This window comes from Anopheles cruzii, chromosome X, assembly GCF_943734635.1.
Source record: "Anopheles cruzii chromosome X, idAnoCruzAS_RS32_06, whole genome shotgun sequence".
Taxonomy (NCBI): Eukaryota; Metazoa; Arthropoda; class Insecta; order Diptera; family Culicidae; genus Anopheles; species Anopheles cruzii.
In genome coordinates, this window is record NC_069143.1 from 8,028,394 (window position 1) to 8,043,705 (window position 15,312).

A 15,312-nucleotide genomic window follows, 5' to 3' on the forward strand; every position below is an offset into this window, starting at 1 on the left:
GGGCGATCTTCGATGTCGCTTTCAAGAGGTATAAATGCGTCCTGAAACGCGACATTAGACAAACAGCACGTGCAGCCGGTTTGGCAGATAGCAACACGTTCTATAGTAAGGTCTAGTTCAAGGGTTGGAGTACTATCGAGAGGTTGAACCAAGAGATTTCAAGGTAATCGGGAATGCAAACCTGGATTTAAGGAAAGTTTAAGATTCTGCACACCCTTTAGACATGACACTCCATCAATGTGAGCGCTGTGGGTCTGTAAATGGCTCCCACAAACATTTCTTACTGATCGCCTTTCGCCGTTCGCCATTCTGCTGCTGCGCGCCCCCTTCAATCGCTACGTTCGCTTCCAGTCTATTATTCGCTCTCTACGTCATTCGCACGATCGTTGCCCTCGTCGGCACGTCGCACTCCCCACGCCCCCCCCGCCCCCCCCGCTAACACCCTGCGCCTATCATCGCCTTGGCGTGCTGTAATCACGACCCAGAACGCGTATTTCGGTCGTATTGGATGCCCTGTGGATGGTTCGATTTATGTTTCCGGAAGTTCCGTACAGATCCCGGGGTACGCCATAACTCATCACCTTCGTGCTGTTTAAGGCCACCGCCACCACTTCACGGTTGTGGGAAAAGGTTCTTAACGCATTTGCATACCGTGCACCAATGTGTTTAACAATAACCGACCAAAGTGACGGCGTCCGATGAGTTCTCTGTGCGAAACATTTCACGGGGTATGCCGTGCACCCAAATTGTCTACCTCTAGGCGTAACCATCAGAGTAAGCAAAATTGGCTGCCGCATATTGTGTAGTCGGCACTAGAGCAATAAGACAGACGAAAAGTAGCACCCTTTTGCCGGTGGATTACTCTTCCTGGTGATCCATCACGATTCATACTATTTAAATGTTAAATAACTTCGCTATTTTGACAGTCGATTTTGACAAATAAACAAGATGTATTTAGGGTATGGAATGCCGTTTATTGATAATTTACTCAGAATACAATATCGTTGAAATGACTGCCTCCATTAGACACACAAAACGCGGCCCTTTGTTGTTTTTGACAACATTTCGGGCATAATAGCAGCAATTTCCGCTGTGATGTTGGCTTTCAGTTCTTCAATGGTCTTCGGTAGGCTGGGGCATACACCTTACTCTTCAAATATCCCCACAGAAAGAAGTCAGAAGAAATACGGCAACAATAAGCACGTAAATTGATCCACGATAAAACGGCATAGACTGACGTATCAGAATCTTGTTCATTTGTCAAAATCGATTGACAAATAGCGGAGTTATTTAACATTTAAATAGTACGGATCGTGATGGATCACCCTGTATATACGACTTTTCCAAGGATCTTCGTGCATTGAACAATCGAAAACACAATGAGTTGCCGGCTAGCAGTTTCGTGGATCATACAGTACATTTTTTTAATTCTTTTTCGAACATCTTCAAGCTGATCTGATCGATGGGTTACTGGGCGTTGGATACTGTGGTATACTTAATAGTTTTAAAATATATATTGTTCTACATTATTTATAATCTTAGAAACGATGGCAACACATGTCGTTCTGTCCAGAGAGAACACCGTTCATAGCACGCATACGCACTGCCTGCGGAACTGCCTGTCCGTTAGAAAGATGTCCGGCGTCACCATCACTTTCCGAGCGCCTTTATTCCTGTAGCCACCGGTAGCGCTTTCTCAGCGGCATTGAATACTCGCTGTCCTGCCTTCTCCTGCGGATCGAGGAAAAAGCGAGAAAAGAAGAGATGATTGAACCATCACTCGAAGAACCGTGGATTCACTAATTCACTTACCACTTTTTTGCCCAACTTTTTCAGCCATCCAGCTTCGGTTTGGCCGACGGCGAGCAGCAGTGTGGCCAGCACCACGAACAGGAAGATCTTGCTGAAGTTCATGTTGATTGAAGTTGGCTGAGGGTATGAGCTTTTAGCTAGTGACCGGGGAGCACCAGGCAAAGAATACGCTTCCGTGGCGATGGTTGATCGAAGACTGATAGCTACAACCGGCATGCGCGTCGGATTTTATACCGAGACCGGCATCGTCGGCGTTTTTTGTTTACCCAGGATGCTTGGCCCTACGCGGGAAACCACCGAACGGTTCGCCGTTCGAACGGGGGTTTTCTGATGCACCTCGGCGGCAGGCAGCGATCCAGGCGCAATCGCGACAAGGAACTTCTCGGTCGGTGTGTGAATCAGAGCGAGCGTGGCATGGCACGCGCCCGTCCCGGGGGATTCCCCTCGAGGTGGGAAAAAGGCTTTCTCCGCGAGATCGGTCGGTCGGTGAACTACCACGAGAACGTGGGCACCGAGAGCCAACGTCTCCAGTCTAGCGTGTGACGCTCTTCAATCAACAGCAGCGTGACATCGATCGATCAATCTACCTCAACCTCCAGCGATCAACGCCGACCATAAACCGCGACCGCAGCACCCGTGGTCTTTCGTCTTAGAACTTAGTTTATCCTAGTGTTCTTTATCAGTTGGTCGGTTGGTGAGAGAAAGCGGATCTTGAAAGCCCTTCCGGTGGGCCGAGACTCGAGTAAAAGCACCCGGAATAACTAGGATGTGTCCACTAGAACCGCACGTTATCGAACTGTTTAGGTCAGCGGTAATTGACGTTTCAAAGGGAGGGATGGGAGGGGGGGGGGAATAAGTAAACAGAGTGTCATGTAAAATGTAAAGTTTATCACACCATCTTACGGCAATAGTTACACACCTGATGCAGTAGAAACAATGCCCTAGGAAGGCATCAGACAAGTTGGAGTACAGACATTTTCGCTATCGGAAAGCAGAAATATCCATGACATAATGTCTACACTCCCTCCACTCAACTCAGACATTCTTCTACATCTTCCGGTACACTTCTTTATTATTTCGCTCTTATCAGGACTCCTGTATGGTCCCTGCTCTTTGTTTGCTGGAGATGTAAACAAAGATGTCTATCTGTCACACAGGCGTCAGATCAGGTACACCCCCAAGCATCTCGAGAAACACGTCTAAAGTACCCGAGAGTGGAACCGATGTGTCGATTGCTTTATTTGACCTCACCCAAGATGCACGTAGTGCCAAGATGCAATGTGTTCATGTTATTTTTGTTTGTTTACCTACCTCGAGAGAGAGCGATCGGCGATAAGATCGTCGAACACATTTTTTCGCGTCACGTACACGTTTTTTTCGTTTCATAAGAACACACAGGGCGACGATAACGGTTGCTGGCTATGCGAGCTTTGTTTTGCTTTGCAGTTGACGCAACGTTTGTTTCTTTTTCACGACCACAATACGGGCTGTAACTTTACAATCTTATTACTGCAAGTTTCCCTTTAGCCGGATCTGGCACTGCAGAATGTGATTCACCACTAGCTGCTTCCGTAGTGTCTGCTGAAGTCTGTGATATCACTGCAGAACCACCACGGGTGAGTAGCCCGTGCAAGGTGCTACGGAAGTTCCAATAATTGGGCATTGCTTCCAGCCAGGTTCGTTGGGAACTACCTTGAGTAGTCTCCGTTTGAACTAACATTATTTGCCCTCCCGGAACATGGAACTCGGAAACCCTGTCGATACCTCGAGTCCTCGAGCCTCCTTCAAATAAGGGCAACCCCTCTTGTTCTTAATGTCCGGCTTGGCGATCGGCAATTCATCTCCCCGTTTGTATCGTTTTCTGTGAATCCCCGACACCGAGAGTGCGCATACGCGAAAGAGATGTTTCTCGCGGAAAGAAAACACAAGCACCGGCACCGGGGGTAGTTCCCCGAACCGAGCTCGACCATCGGTCGGTCTCAGTCTCTGCCAAGATTTCGAGTGGCATCCAGATGTGGACTTTAAATAGCTTTCACCGAAGGACGAACCGGCATCAGTTCGCTTCCTGGCTTTCGACAGCGCGGAATCGACTCTTCAGCATCAGCAGCAGCACTAGCACTAGCAGAGTAGCCCAGCAGCAGCCCTAGCAGTAGTCTCTCAGCACACGAAGACGATGAACTTTACGAAGCTCTTCATTCTGGTGGCGATCGCCGTGCTGGTGGTCGTTGGCGTCCAGCCTGCCGACGGTGCCCCAAGGTGGAAGTTCGGCAAACGACTAGTACGCATGCACCTAACATAGCTTAAGACCCTTCCTCACCCCACCCCCCGCGGAAGACCCCCGGCATCTTGTGACAGTTCCCCTATCTAACGGGTTTACCTTCTGCTTGCAGGAAAAGCTGGGTCGGAATGTGTTCAAGGCGGCCCAGAAAGCCCTGCCCGTCATCGCCGGATACAAGGCCCTCGGCTAGATAGCATCACCCACCGGCCGGTCCGACTCCCCAACTGACAACGCCTTCGGCTGTGTCGTTCTTCAGCTTTACACTGTGTGTGTGTGTGTGTGTTTGTGTGTGTAGTATGTAAGCTAACCATCGAATAAAACCCAACAGATCGTAACCTTCTGTCTTCCGCAACTACAAAAGCCTGACACAATGCCTGGCACGAAATCCACGCCTCGTCCGTCCGAACGTCAAGTTCATCACACGCTCCGCTGGGCGGTGGTCTGGGGTGTGGCGAAAGCTGCAGAGTCCAATGTCAGTCAGAGTGTGGGGCGTTAAGTGAGTCGGCGGGAGGGATCGGCATCAGTTGCACTTGACGCGCCGGCGCTTGGGGCTAAAGGTGAGTCAGGTAAGGTATCTCTCTAGCTGCGTGACCTTGGAAGGGGAAGTGCGAGTGAGGAAACAGCTTGCCAGGAGGGTTGTTAAGAGGGGGCGTTTGATCAACACCTTGCTGGACGCTTTGACATCCGGTGACACTAAATGACACTTCTTCAGTTACAGTTCTTCAGTGGACTTCGACACAGCTTCGGCAAATAGCTTTATTGTGTGTGTGTGTGTGTGACTTCTGCTCTTTGTCACACTCTCACTCGCTCTCTTGCTCTCGCTCAATCAATCTTTGTTTATCTGGCAGTGCCCGGTTGCGTCAACCGGGCTGTCATCCTTCGCTGCTAATTGACACCTGTTAGCTTGATCACCTTTCTGCTCCGTTGGCTCACTCAGGTACTTCTTACCCACCACCACCACCACAGCTAAGGTGCCCCCGCTGTCCCAGCCCCCGCCAGCCCCTTATATCTAGCATGCCCCCCCCCGGACAGCTAGAATCTTATTACGAAAACCTATACACAATTTATACTAGAAGTGTACAAACCACCCGATCGCCGCTCACTATCTCGCCCGCTGCAGTCTCGCCCTCGCTAGCTCCTATGGACCCAGTTTGTTGTCGTATCACAGTAAAGAACCCGGACCCACCCGCACGCTGGTGGGCTGGAATGTTGAAGCCGTCGTCGTCGTCGTCGTCGAAGGGAAGCTCTAAGCGCTGCCCTTCTTCGCATCGACCTGCACCGTTAGGTTCACGCTGGCCGACCCGGGTGCGGTTCGGTTCCGGGGCGGGAATGCCGAGTACTTCAGCTCGCGCTGGTAGTCTTCGATGTTGTACTTCGTTTGCTGGGAACGAAAATCAAGAATCAAACGCAGCTCCAGCAGCAGGGTACAGCTGCCGTGACTTACATTCCACGCGTCGTTCCATTCGAGCCGGAACAGCTTTTGGAGGCCCCGATAGTTGCGGTTCAGGATGCGCCCAAGCTCGACGCGCGAGATCCGGTACTTGGCCGTGGTGCTGGTCGACGGATCGGGCGTCGTCGGTGTGGTTCGAGGCTGCAAGGCGGGAAACGGGACTTGCGGGTTAGGTGAGGCGGCCCCATCGTCAAGTCCACCACAGTCTCACCCCAGCTACTTACGTCCGGTGTCGTGGTGGTGTACGTATCGGTGAACTCGTTGCTCAGCAGGTTGTACACGTTCTTCAGCGTGTAGGTGGTGTCGTTGTACTGCTGGTACAGTAGCGAGCCCAGGTGGGACACTTTCTGGAAGAAGCCCAGACCGCGCGGCGGTCTCGACAGCTGCAATGCGAAGCGTACGAGGTGACGTAGAGCGAGCACACCGGGCCGGGGCACGGGCAAGGCTTACCGATTTGTGAGCTCCGTTGGACTCGGCACTGGCGGCCGCACCGGTCACCAGCGCCAGCAGGAATGCTGCCAGCGTCACCTTCCACCAGCTAGTTGACGCGTGCCGGCTCATTCTATTCTAGCAACCTCTGTCCTATGTACAGCGAATCACACTCACACACTCTCTAAATAGACGTTACTTCTCCGTTTGCTCACTGTGGATGTCAGCACACACTGCAACGATCGAAATAGAACACATGGGACAAGGTCACACACCGACCACTGAATTTCAAAAACTTCCAGATGGTCCCAGCCGTGATTTAAGCGACGAACACGAGCACAGCCTGCGTCACCCACACAAACGATTGATCGTGGACTGCAGGAGTTCTGTAGGATTCCCGGGCTGGTGCTGAAGTTGATAGAAGATATGTCAGAAGCACAAGCGCAACGCGCCGACTAGCGCCCAGGTCCTCGACGCATCGCTATCGCGGCCCCGCGACAGGGACACAGACCGAGACAGAGAGACAGAGATTGAGAGAGAGAAAGAGAAAAGTCCCTGCCACTGCCGTCGATGCGTCAGGTGAAGGTGGTCCCTTTCCGAGACTGCCAACAACACTTCCTTCTTGCGGGCGTCCTTGGGCCCGCTGTCTGCCCCGCTCTGGCTCTCTTAACTGGACCGACGGACGCTTCCTTCTCCGGGGCGCCTCAAGGCCTTCGGAGGCGAACGTGCCCAAAAGAATGTCATCTCGCAATGCCACCTTGGGGGTTGGCAAAAATAAAAAGGGAAAGCAACGCTCGACGCCGACGTTCACTGTTTGGGGCTGCTGTTTGGGTATCGATCGCGATCGACCTTGCCAGCGGGAATGGAGTCACATAAACAACTTCTCTCTCTCTCTCTCTCTCTCTCTCTCTCTCTCTCTCTCTCTCTCTCTCTCTCTCTCTCTCTCTCTCTCTCTCTCTCTCTCTCTGGAGCTGTTCCCGATCTGGAGCTGTTCAGTCAATGGAAAGGAGCCACGCCATTCACGGTTCTACCCGGTTCGGGACTTCCCGGCTCGGACTAGGGAAGGTAGCCCACTTAATCGCGGAGGTCCCTCAGGAATTCTAGGACTCCCTCCGCCCAGGAGAACCAAGCACTACCCTAGCGACGACGACGACGACGATCGCGGCTCTGCCCCGTGGCGTATCGTTCGAGGCGCAGTCACTGACTAACTAACGTCTAAGAGTCGGACCTGGAACCTGACCAGCCTCTCGCTGGCTGCTGCTGATGACCGAGTGCCACCGCCGCCGCCACCGCCATCATCGCCTTAGATCGGACCTAGGCTCCTAGGCCATCGCCACCATGCCATGATCATGATCATCAGCATGGTCGTCGTCGTCGTCGTCGTCGCCCTCGTCGTTGTTGTCGCTTGATCCTAGGAGAAGGGAGAACGTAGCGGGGGTTGCTGTGCTGGTGATGGTATTTGGTGAGTATAATGCGCTGCGCTGCGTGTTGCAGCAACTGTGACTGTGCGTTGTAGCCCCGCGGCCGAGGCCGAGCCCGCTGCTCGGATCACGGCTGCTCGGGTCACCGGCGCGTGGTCCGCGGCGTGGACGGCGGGGATCGGTAAACAAATCTCGATCTCGTGATCTCGAGGATCGATTGGACCGAACTCTCGGTAGGTCGCAGAGAAACCCGCAAGCCAGCCCAGCCAGGCCAGCATAGCTAGCTGGATAGATTTCAAAATTCTTGGAAGACTCCTACTACTGCTACTACTACTACTGCTACTACTACTACTACTATTACTACTATTAGTACTATAGCGAAATCCTTCAAATATTTGGGTTGACTTTTGAAACGTCAAACTTGATTCTGGAAATTGTAAACATTCAGCGAACATTTTGACGTTTACGAAGCGGGACGCTACAAAAAACATATTTTGGTCCCCCGCGGATCATCGGAATCCAAACACTAGAGTGGACTGCTACTTGAAGACCCAAAACCGACGGAGAAGAAAACATTCCGACCAGACTGATCGTCGGCCACGACAAAAGGGTGGCCGATACCTAGGCTGAGGTAATATACTCAGGCGCTGCTGACACTAGCTGACAGCGAGAGCGAGAGCGCCAGAACGGCGGCGTGTAAACAGTATTAACACACACCGCACGCCGTGCCGTGGCATTACATTAGCCGCGGCTTAGCCGTGAGTAGCAGCACAGCCTTTCGAGCTGGCCACGCGCCACAACTTCTTAAGCAACGCTCATTCAACGGGCCAAACATCTTCGGCGCCGGACCACCATTGTTGACACCAATCGCCGGCGGTGGGAGCTCTGGACGCCAAATGGTGTCCAGAGCGTTCGAACACATCCCACACACATCCCCGAGCGTGGTCAATGGACCCAAATCCCCCCAGAAAAAAGGCTCTTAGTGCTGCGTGTGCTATCACATCGCCCTCCAGATGAACACACACGCCTCTCGCCAGGAGATGGTGGAGGGTGCGGTGGGGAAGCTACTTAGCGTTCACGGCGCGCAATCACTCTCTCGCGTGCGCGAGCTCCGACGACGACGACCTTGACATGTTTTTTTGTCGTTTCTCTTCTGTGCCGCTGTTTATCTTTCACCATCGTCGTCACCATCTTCTCCGCGCGTTCCTTTCCTTCTCTTCTTTGCTTCTTGCTTGTTTCCCGCACACGTCTTCGCACAAGCTCTTCACGGACAAGGCGCCATTAGTTCGAGTTCGGGCGCTCCCTTTTGGCCCCTCCCCCCACCCCTTTTCTTTCTTTTCTTTTTGTTTCTTTTGCTCCGCTTTACTTTTTCCTTTCTGTTTTGCGGCGGGTTTTCTTTCGGCCCGTCCCGTTTTGGTTCATCGTTTTATCGTTTTTCTTTCTCTTTCTGTTTCTGGTTTTTTTTCTTGCTTCTCTTTCGCCTACTTCACCTTACCTTACACGCCGTTGATGGTTTACCGTTTTTAACCGTTGTTTTTACGTGTTTTGCTGCCGTTTAAAGTCTCGTTTCGGTTTCGGTGTTTCGCGGAGGAACGCAGGGGATGTGTTGCTATTACTAAATGGCAAACCGACCACCCCGCGGGGGGAAGGAGGATGAATTTCAAGAGGGCACACACACACACACACACGCAAGGGTATTAACCGGTTGGAGTCCGTGTCATTGGGTGTTACGCATTACGTCGCGCTGATTGCGAGGTGCAGCTATTTTTACAAAACAAAAAAACAACAAACCAGCCGAGGCCTCGCCGGAGGTCGACCGTATAGTCAAAGGTCAGTAGGTTGTCCATGGTGGTAGCACGAGCATTCAGTCTCAGACATGTCAGGCCCCCGGGCCAAGTGAGACTAACCCGGGTGAGAAATCGAAACTAGGGAGGTATCTAGGTAGGATCAATCTAATACCGAGCTGAGATCACGTTTGCCATTTTGTTCCCCAAGTGTGAGTTAGTGTGAGTACACGATGTGTGTGTGTGTGTGTGTCGACCGGTTCTAACCGGTAGCATAACAGCAACACTGGCTGCAGAAGGAGGAAGGATCGGCACTAGAAGTCGAATCGAACCGACCTCAATAGTCGACGAAAGGCTGCGTGCCGAATGCGAGGTTACGCGGCGTCATTCTTGAACTACCGGGCTTCCTTGAGCACTCCAGCTACAAAGGTCCTAATGTGCCTTTTGTCGGGAGATGATGGTTGAGTTGATCGTAAGCTAAACGAGCTGACAGACAGGCGATTCTTCCCTGTGTCTAACACCCAGACCTAGCACAGCCTACGGCTGGAATGTAGAGGTGAAAAACCGCTGATGGTCTGCCCCTGGTTTGGTGCTTCCCATGCTTCCCAAGCTTCCGGGAACCGATTTTATCGTCGCGTGCCGAGAACTTCCGCAGGTCTGGGAACGCAATCGTGATTACCATTCAATAGACGACTATCGACTGCCTGTATCTTGCGGCTGGGTGCGAAGTTGCGTGCGACTACACGCACGCGGACGTAGGTGTCGGGGGCACGTTCTAGCCAGGTGCAGTGCCGTTACGCTAGCCGAGGTAGCGCTGCGAGGGCTCACGTAAGCCCGCACCAGCACAATGCGATTAGACAACGCAATGGCCGACTAAAACACCTGATTGTGGTTGGAGCAGAGCTCGGAGCAGTCTCGGCGCAGTACGCCGCGTGTGGGTGTCAGTTAACGAACGAAGTTAATTTATTCAATTCTATACAGACACTGTGTGACGCGGAGCGCACACAGCTTCGAGAGCTCAGCCTACACGGCCAGATAGTCTTACACGTCTTACTGTAGTAGGTCTACGTCGTGTTGGAGCGGGATTTCCGGGACTAGTGCCTCGGCATCTTCGCCACCGGGACACACCGGCGCCCGTTGTACACCTTGCCGGCCGCGCACTCCGGCATCTGCGGGTTGATCGGGTCGGCCGGGCGGGCGGGCACCTCGAGCTTCTTCTGGTCCCGCCGCAGCTTACGCTCGACCCGCTTCGCCTCGTACTCCATCTTCTGTTCCTTCGAGTGGACCTTCACCTTCTGGACCGCCTGGTCGACGCGCTGCCGAAGCGTCACCGTGGTCTTCGGGATTGACTTCGCGGACGCCCGAACGGAGCCAAGGGTCGGGGCTGACGGTGGCACCGGCATAGGGGTTCCTCGTTCCTTGGTCAGGCTACTGCGGCTCGCTCGCTGCTCGGGTGTGTTCGGCTGGGGGCCCACGGAGGCGGTTGATTTGTGGACGCGCTGCGATCGATAACCGCTGGACGCTGAGCAGACCAGCGACACCAGCAGCAGCAGCAGCACTATACAGGTCCAGCTGTAGCGGGCCATCGTGTGTGAGGGTTCTAAACCGTGAACCAGGAAACTAGACTAGGCGGCAGGTTGATCGTTGGTTCAGCGGAAGCAGTACAGGACACTGGATTCACACCTGGACACGGACCTGGACAAGCGTTCCACAGCCAGGCTACGGTAGGTGCTACCCGTTGGCGCTACGAGTTGGCGTGTGCTTCGCGAAAAGGAGCGGACCGGTTCACGGTTGACTGTCAACTGAGGAATACTAGGCCGGTGGCAGCCCCCTTTTGGGGGCTCTGCTCAGTCGGACCTGTTGGACTGGACCTGATGGGGTCCAACAAAAACAAAACCCGAGCACATCGAAATACCCGGACTCGGGATCTGCACTCGTTCGCTCGCTCGCTCGCCCGCTCACTGGGACCCGAGAGAACAGGTCCGTGGAATCACAGATCACCTTGCTCCAGAAACCAGACTCCAGCGGGGACTTCGACTTTCGCCGCAAAACTTCGCAACTGCCGACCGGAGGTGGAGGTGTCTGAGGTGGTCACCTAGCGGGGGCCGAACCGATCCGACTACCGATTCGGACGTGGCGGTGCACCTTCTCGGGAGATTCTCCAGAGCCTTGAGACCTCCGGCGGCGGCGACGGGGTCAACCAGAATGGCCATTTTCATGCCGGCTCGTTGCACATTTGCCGCCATTACGGAGCGGATGGCACGGATGGCAATTCTGTAATGGCGGTAAGATAATGGCGAAATTGGCGATTGGCCGGCCGGCACTAATGGCAGCAGCCACCGAAGCATGGCCGAGGCATTGAGAGGCGTCCTCGTTCGCTGATTTTTGGCAATTTGGCATCAATTTCTGCGGACTGCTCTCAGAGCAAATGATGGAGGTTTCGAGGGAGAGGGTTTCGGGCATACGGTAGGGGGCGGTAGACATTGAGCAAACCGTGCAACAATGCCACACCAATCCGGTGTGATGTCGCGCCGCAGAGCCGACTGCAAGGCAAAGGGCAGTTCACAAAAGTCCTTGAAATACTTGCGTTTTGACAGTTAACGCCACTAGAACTGCTCAGTTTTCCTATTTCCTAGGCCTAGATGGTTTGCTATTTGAAACATTCACATTGATTGTAATCAGTAAATGTCACTTTGACAGATGGACAGATGTTGATAGATGGAGAAACACTGGCGTTTGCGTATGTTTCCATAGCGCTGGCAAACATCGTAACTTCACGAAAACAGGTCCAGACCGTACCGTTGGAACGCACGAGGGTGTCAGACCTGGGCTGGGCCTTCTTTGTGAATCCGATCTGGGCCTATCAACCGATGTCTTGATGAGGATCTCCACGGGAAGCATCCCAGCCAGCATGCCAATCTTTGGACTTAACTTGGGAATCTCCCGATTCCGTCGAGCATCCCCCGACCTTATTATATAGCATGTTCCGTAGGTTCTAGAACAAAAAGACCAAGGAAAATGACAGCCGTAAACTGCACCGACTCTGATGGACCTGAATTCGGCCGCGACCGTTCGCAGTCGTTCCTGGTACGGTTCTAGCGGAACGCTTGGAAATTGTCCATCGTACAGATTGTCAAAGAATGGGGCATATTGCAAGTTCAAGTACAACCGAAGAAAGTAAAGAACTGGTGTAATGAACGTTGACTGATGCGAAGTTGACATGCCAGGGGTTAGTCTGACAGTTTTGACATTTGCAGTATGGAACCCCTCGAATAGCGTACGCCCGAAAGAGAGCAAGAGAGCGCAAGTCGGGAAAGGATTAGTAACATAACACGGTCAAGCTTTTCAGGGCTTGCGAAAAAATTGCCCAAGCCCCAGCCCAAACTCAAACCAACGCCATGCACTTGCGGACGCATGCGGCATGTCATCATCGACATCACGGAAAAAACACAAACAAAAAACCAGTTACGCACGGCAAGACCCCGGGCAAGACGCCGGCGAAAAATTATAATTCAATCAAAAGTCAAAATGCGCGCCCAACGAAACAACAGGCGGCCCAACGGACGCACACGCACACACACCCAGAGACAAGTGAATGCATCACTCGGTTCGCTGGCCGAGTGACCGATCTTTTGGGCCGCCCGAGCCACAGCCAATCGCCTTCTCGACCGGAGTCAATCGCCTTTCAGGCCGCTTTTTTGTTGGCCGACGACGATAGCGCCAGGGTTGCGGGTTGGCGGGGTGGAGAGGTTAGCTTGGTGGGCCGGTTTGCCCAACTAGTGATCTTTTCGAAAAACACACTCTCACACACCACGGCGCAGTGCTAGGCAAGTAGCCGGCACGTTAGGCAACCGGTCGAAGGCTCGAAGATTATGCGCTCGACATTTCGACTACTACGGCGCTATCCACACTCTCTAGCGCTATGATTCATGGAGCAGAGGGGGGCGATAGTGAGTGGTATGCATAGCAGGCAGTCAAATGTGTCACAGACCACTACGATGCCCCGTTAAACCATAAATGCCCGTGGCCGTAAATTGGGGTTTCGAAAGAATTGGGGGCTCCCAAAAATGCGACTCAGTGTCAGTGATGGGACGACCACCAGGAGGCGATGGTGGGTTGGGTGTTATAGGTAGTTAGAGCTACATGCTACGGCTACGGACATTATGTATGCAAAGTAAATACTGCGGCCGACGATATGCTCGGTGCTCGGTCGTGAGTTCGATTCCACAGGCGATAGAGGGCGTGCGGGCATCGGCCGACCTGACCAGCCTGCCAAAACTCATAGGGAATGTGGTGGGGAATGTGGTGCGGGGGTGATAGGGAGGAGAGGAGGGTGGGGTCAGAAAAACGAACGGAACCGACTACAACACCGAACCGACCGAAACTGAAATGTTCCAAAGACTCCTAGGCTGAGACGCTGAGAATTGCAAAGACACTGCAACCGGGATTCTGTTGGTCCCAAAGACTTGCTCGCTGATCTGATCCACTCCCAGACCTTGGGAGAAGCGATTAGTCTAGGATTTGAATCCATACCCAGAAATTCATCTTCCCGTGCCATAATGATAATATTTCGGAACCTGAGTGTCCTGAAGTTCATGTAGTCTATGTCACTCCCACAATCAGTTGGAACAACTAGTCTCATACGACATGAGTTGAGATAGTTGCTAACTATCAGGTAGGATTCCCCAGAAGTCTGAATAGATCTTCACCATCTTGCTTGAGATGGTGACGAGATCTCGGCTAGGATCTTGTTTGAGACCATGACTGACTTCAGAATACAGGTTAATCTTACCAGACTTGTGAGAATAACCATGGTCAACATCACTTGTTCTAGAGGACCTTCGGAAGGAGTTTATCAAAGTTCCTAGATAGAAATCCTAGATGGCCCTGTAGCCCCTGTAGCCTCTTGGCACTTCCGATCCGATCGGCACTGTCACAAGGGCGCCACTGCCGATCAGTCAGTTCCCCGTTGGTCCGGTGGTTACGTTGATTGCTACCGTGGCGTGGACCGGTCCTCACACGTCCTCAGGTCGATCGAAACTCTCTCTAGCTCTCCCTCTCTCACTCGAGGCGCGTGCTAAGCCTCACCTGTTCGCGATGTCAGCGCACGTCCTTCACGTGCACGGTGAGAGAGCCTCCAAGCGCATTGATTTAATTGAGCGTAATCGATTTCAAACGAAACCAACACCACAACCGACCGACCGATTGGTTGTCATGTCAAATCGGTTGACGTACCGACTCCATTGTACCTCCACGTCGGGTGTCGGCGTCGGGGGGGAGCACGTTAATTTTACAGCCGGAGCCGGCCAATTTGCGGCCATCAGCCGCCCGTCTCCAAGGCTGTCGGGGGGTGGGTATTGTTTTGATTGTCTCTTGTTTTCTTTTTCGGCCGACTAATGTGAAACTCGTTTTTTTAACAACCCGACAGTGGAGGTGTCGGAGTGACCACGGTGCGGGTCGATTATGTTGCGGCGTACCGACATCATTTGGGTAGTGAGGATCATCAAACACCTCAAACACATTCCAAGGGCTAAGAGGGTCTGGAAATAACACCGAAGGACCCCGGAATCCAAGTCCACAAGACCCTCACGCGAGCGCCTGGACATCACGAGTGCTGCTGCTGGTGTGTGTTATGAAGGCGCACGCGCCACAAAAGCTGCGCGCACCAACTAAGCCACCGACCAAAACAACCAACCTTGCTCCACATCAAGCGTGGCAGCGCAAGTACCACATTTCTTTTCGCTTTCGCCCTTTCGCCATCGCTGGCCGCCAATGCGTGAGGCCATAAATCGCCAATGCCGGGCCATCCTCGCGTTGGTTTTTTGGGCCGCCGTTTTTATGTTGCGCAGCTGCTGCTGCTGCTGGTGCTACAGTGATAACCCGCCTGCCCGGGGACTGGGTCAGCGGGTTGTGCAATGCCGCCGCAGACTGGAGCGGCGGTGACGGGGACGGGTCCATTGCATTCACACGGAAAGTCCAGTCGGACCACCTGCCAAAGACCGGACACCCGGCCCCGGATGGAGGTCGCCGCCAGAGGGCGCCTCGTCGGGCCGGTCGGGACTTCTCAGGGCGAGCAACTCTGGTGCGCCCGGTACCCGTGGTCGTCCCTAATCGCACGGCGGCGGTCAAGGCAAGCGG

General features: G+C 53.3%; 4 protein-coding genes across 4 annotated transcripts; 1 reads left to right on the forward strand and 3 right to left on the reverse strand.

The window, feature by feature from the left end:
• Positions 1-1,090: 1,090 nt before the first annotated feature.
• LOC128273627 (cecropin-A-like) lies at positions 1,091-1,998 on the reverse strand. The gene is made up of 2 exons (XM_053011645.1): positions 1,813-1,998; positions 1,091-1,731 (listed from the first exon to the last, which is right to left on the reverse strand). The coding sequence occupies exons 1-2, from the start codon at positions 1,912-1,914 to the stop codon at positions 1,651-1,653; spliced, it is 183 nt and encodes a 60-aa protein (XP_052867605.1). The 5' UTR covers positions 1,915-1,998; the 3' UTR covers positions 1,091-1,650.
• A 1,867-nt stretch (positions 1,999-3,865) lies between these two features.
• Positions 3,866-4,436, forward strand: LOC128268869 (cecropin-B). The gene is made up of 2 exons (XM_053006158.1): positions 3,866-4,090; positions 4,203-4,436. The coding sequence occupies exons 1-2, from the start codon at positions 3,986-3,988 to the stop codon at positions 4,278-4,280; spliced, it is 183 nt and encodes a 60-aa protein (XP_052862118.1). The 5' UTR covers positions 3,866-3,985; the 3' UTR covers positions 4,281-4,436.
• Positions 4,437-5,182: 746 nt separating this feature from the next.
• On the reverse strand, positions 5,183-7,133 carry LOC128270172 (uncharacterized). Its single transcript, XM_053007581.1, has 5 exons — positions 7,106-7,133; positions 5,991-6,202; positions 5,765-5,923; positions 5,535-5,681; positions 5,183-5,471 (listed from the first exon to the last, which is right to left on the reverse strand). The coding sequence occupies exons 2-5, from the start codon at positions 6,099-6,101 to the stop codon at positions 5,337-5,339; spliced, it is 552 nt and encodes a 183-aa protein (XP_052863541.1). The 5' UTR covers positions 6,102-6,202; positions 7,106-7,133; the 3' UTR covers positions 5,183-5,336.
• Positions 7,134-10,224: 3,091 nt separating this feature from the next.
• On the reverse strand, positions 10,225-10,931 carry LOC128270602 (T-DNA border endonuclease VirD2-like). Its single transcript, XM_053008016.1, has one exon. The coding sequence runs from the start codon at positions 10,758-10,760 to the stop codon at positions 10,269-10,271; it is 492 nt and encodes a 163-aa protein (XP_052863976.1). The 5' UTR covers positions 10,761-10,931; the 3' UTR covers positions 10,225-10,268.
• Between the last annotated feature and the right edge of the window lie 4,381 nt (positions 10,932-15,312).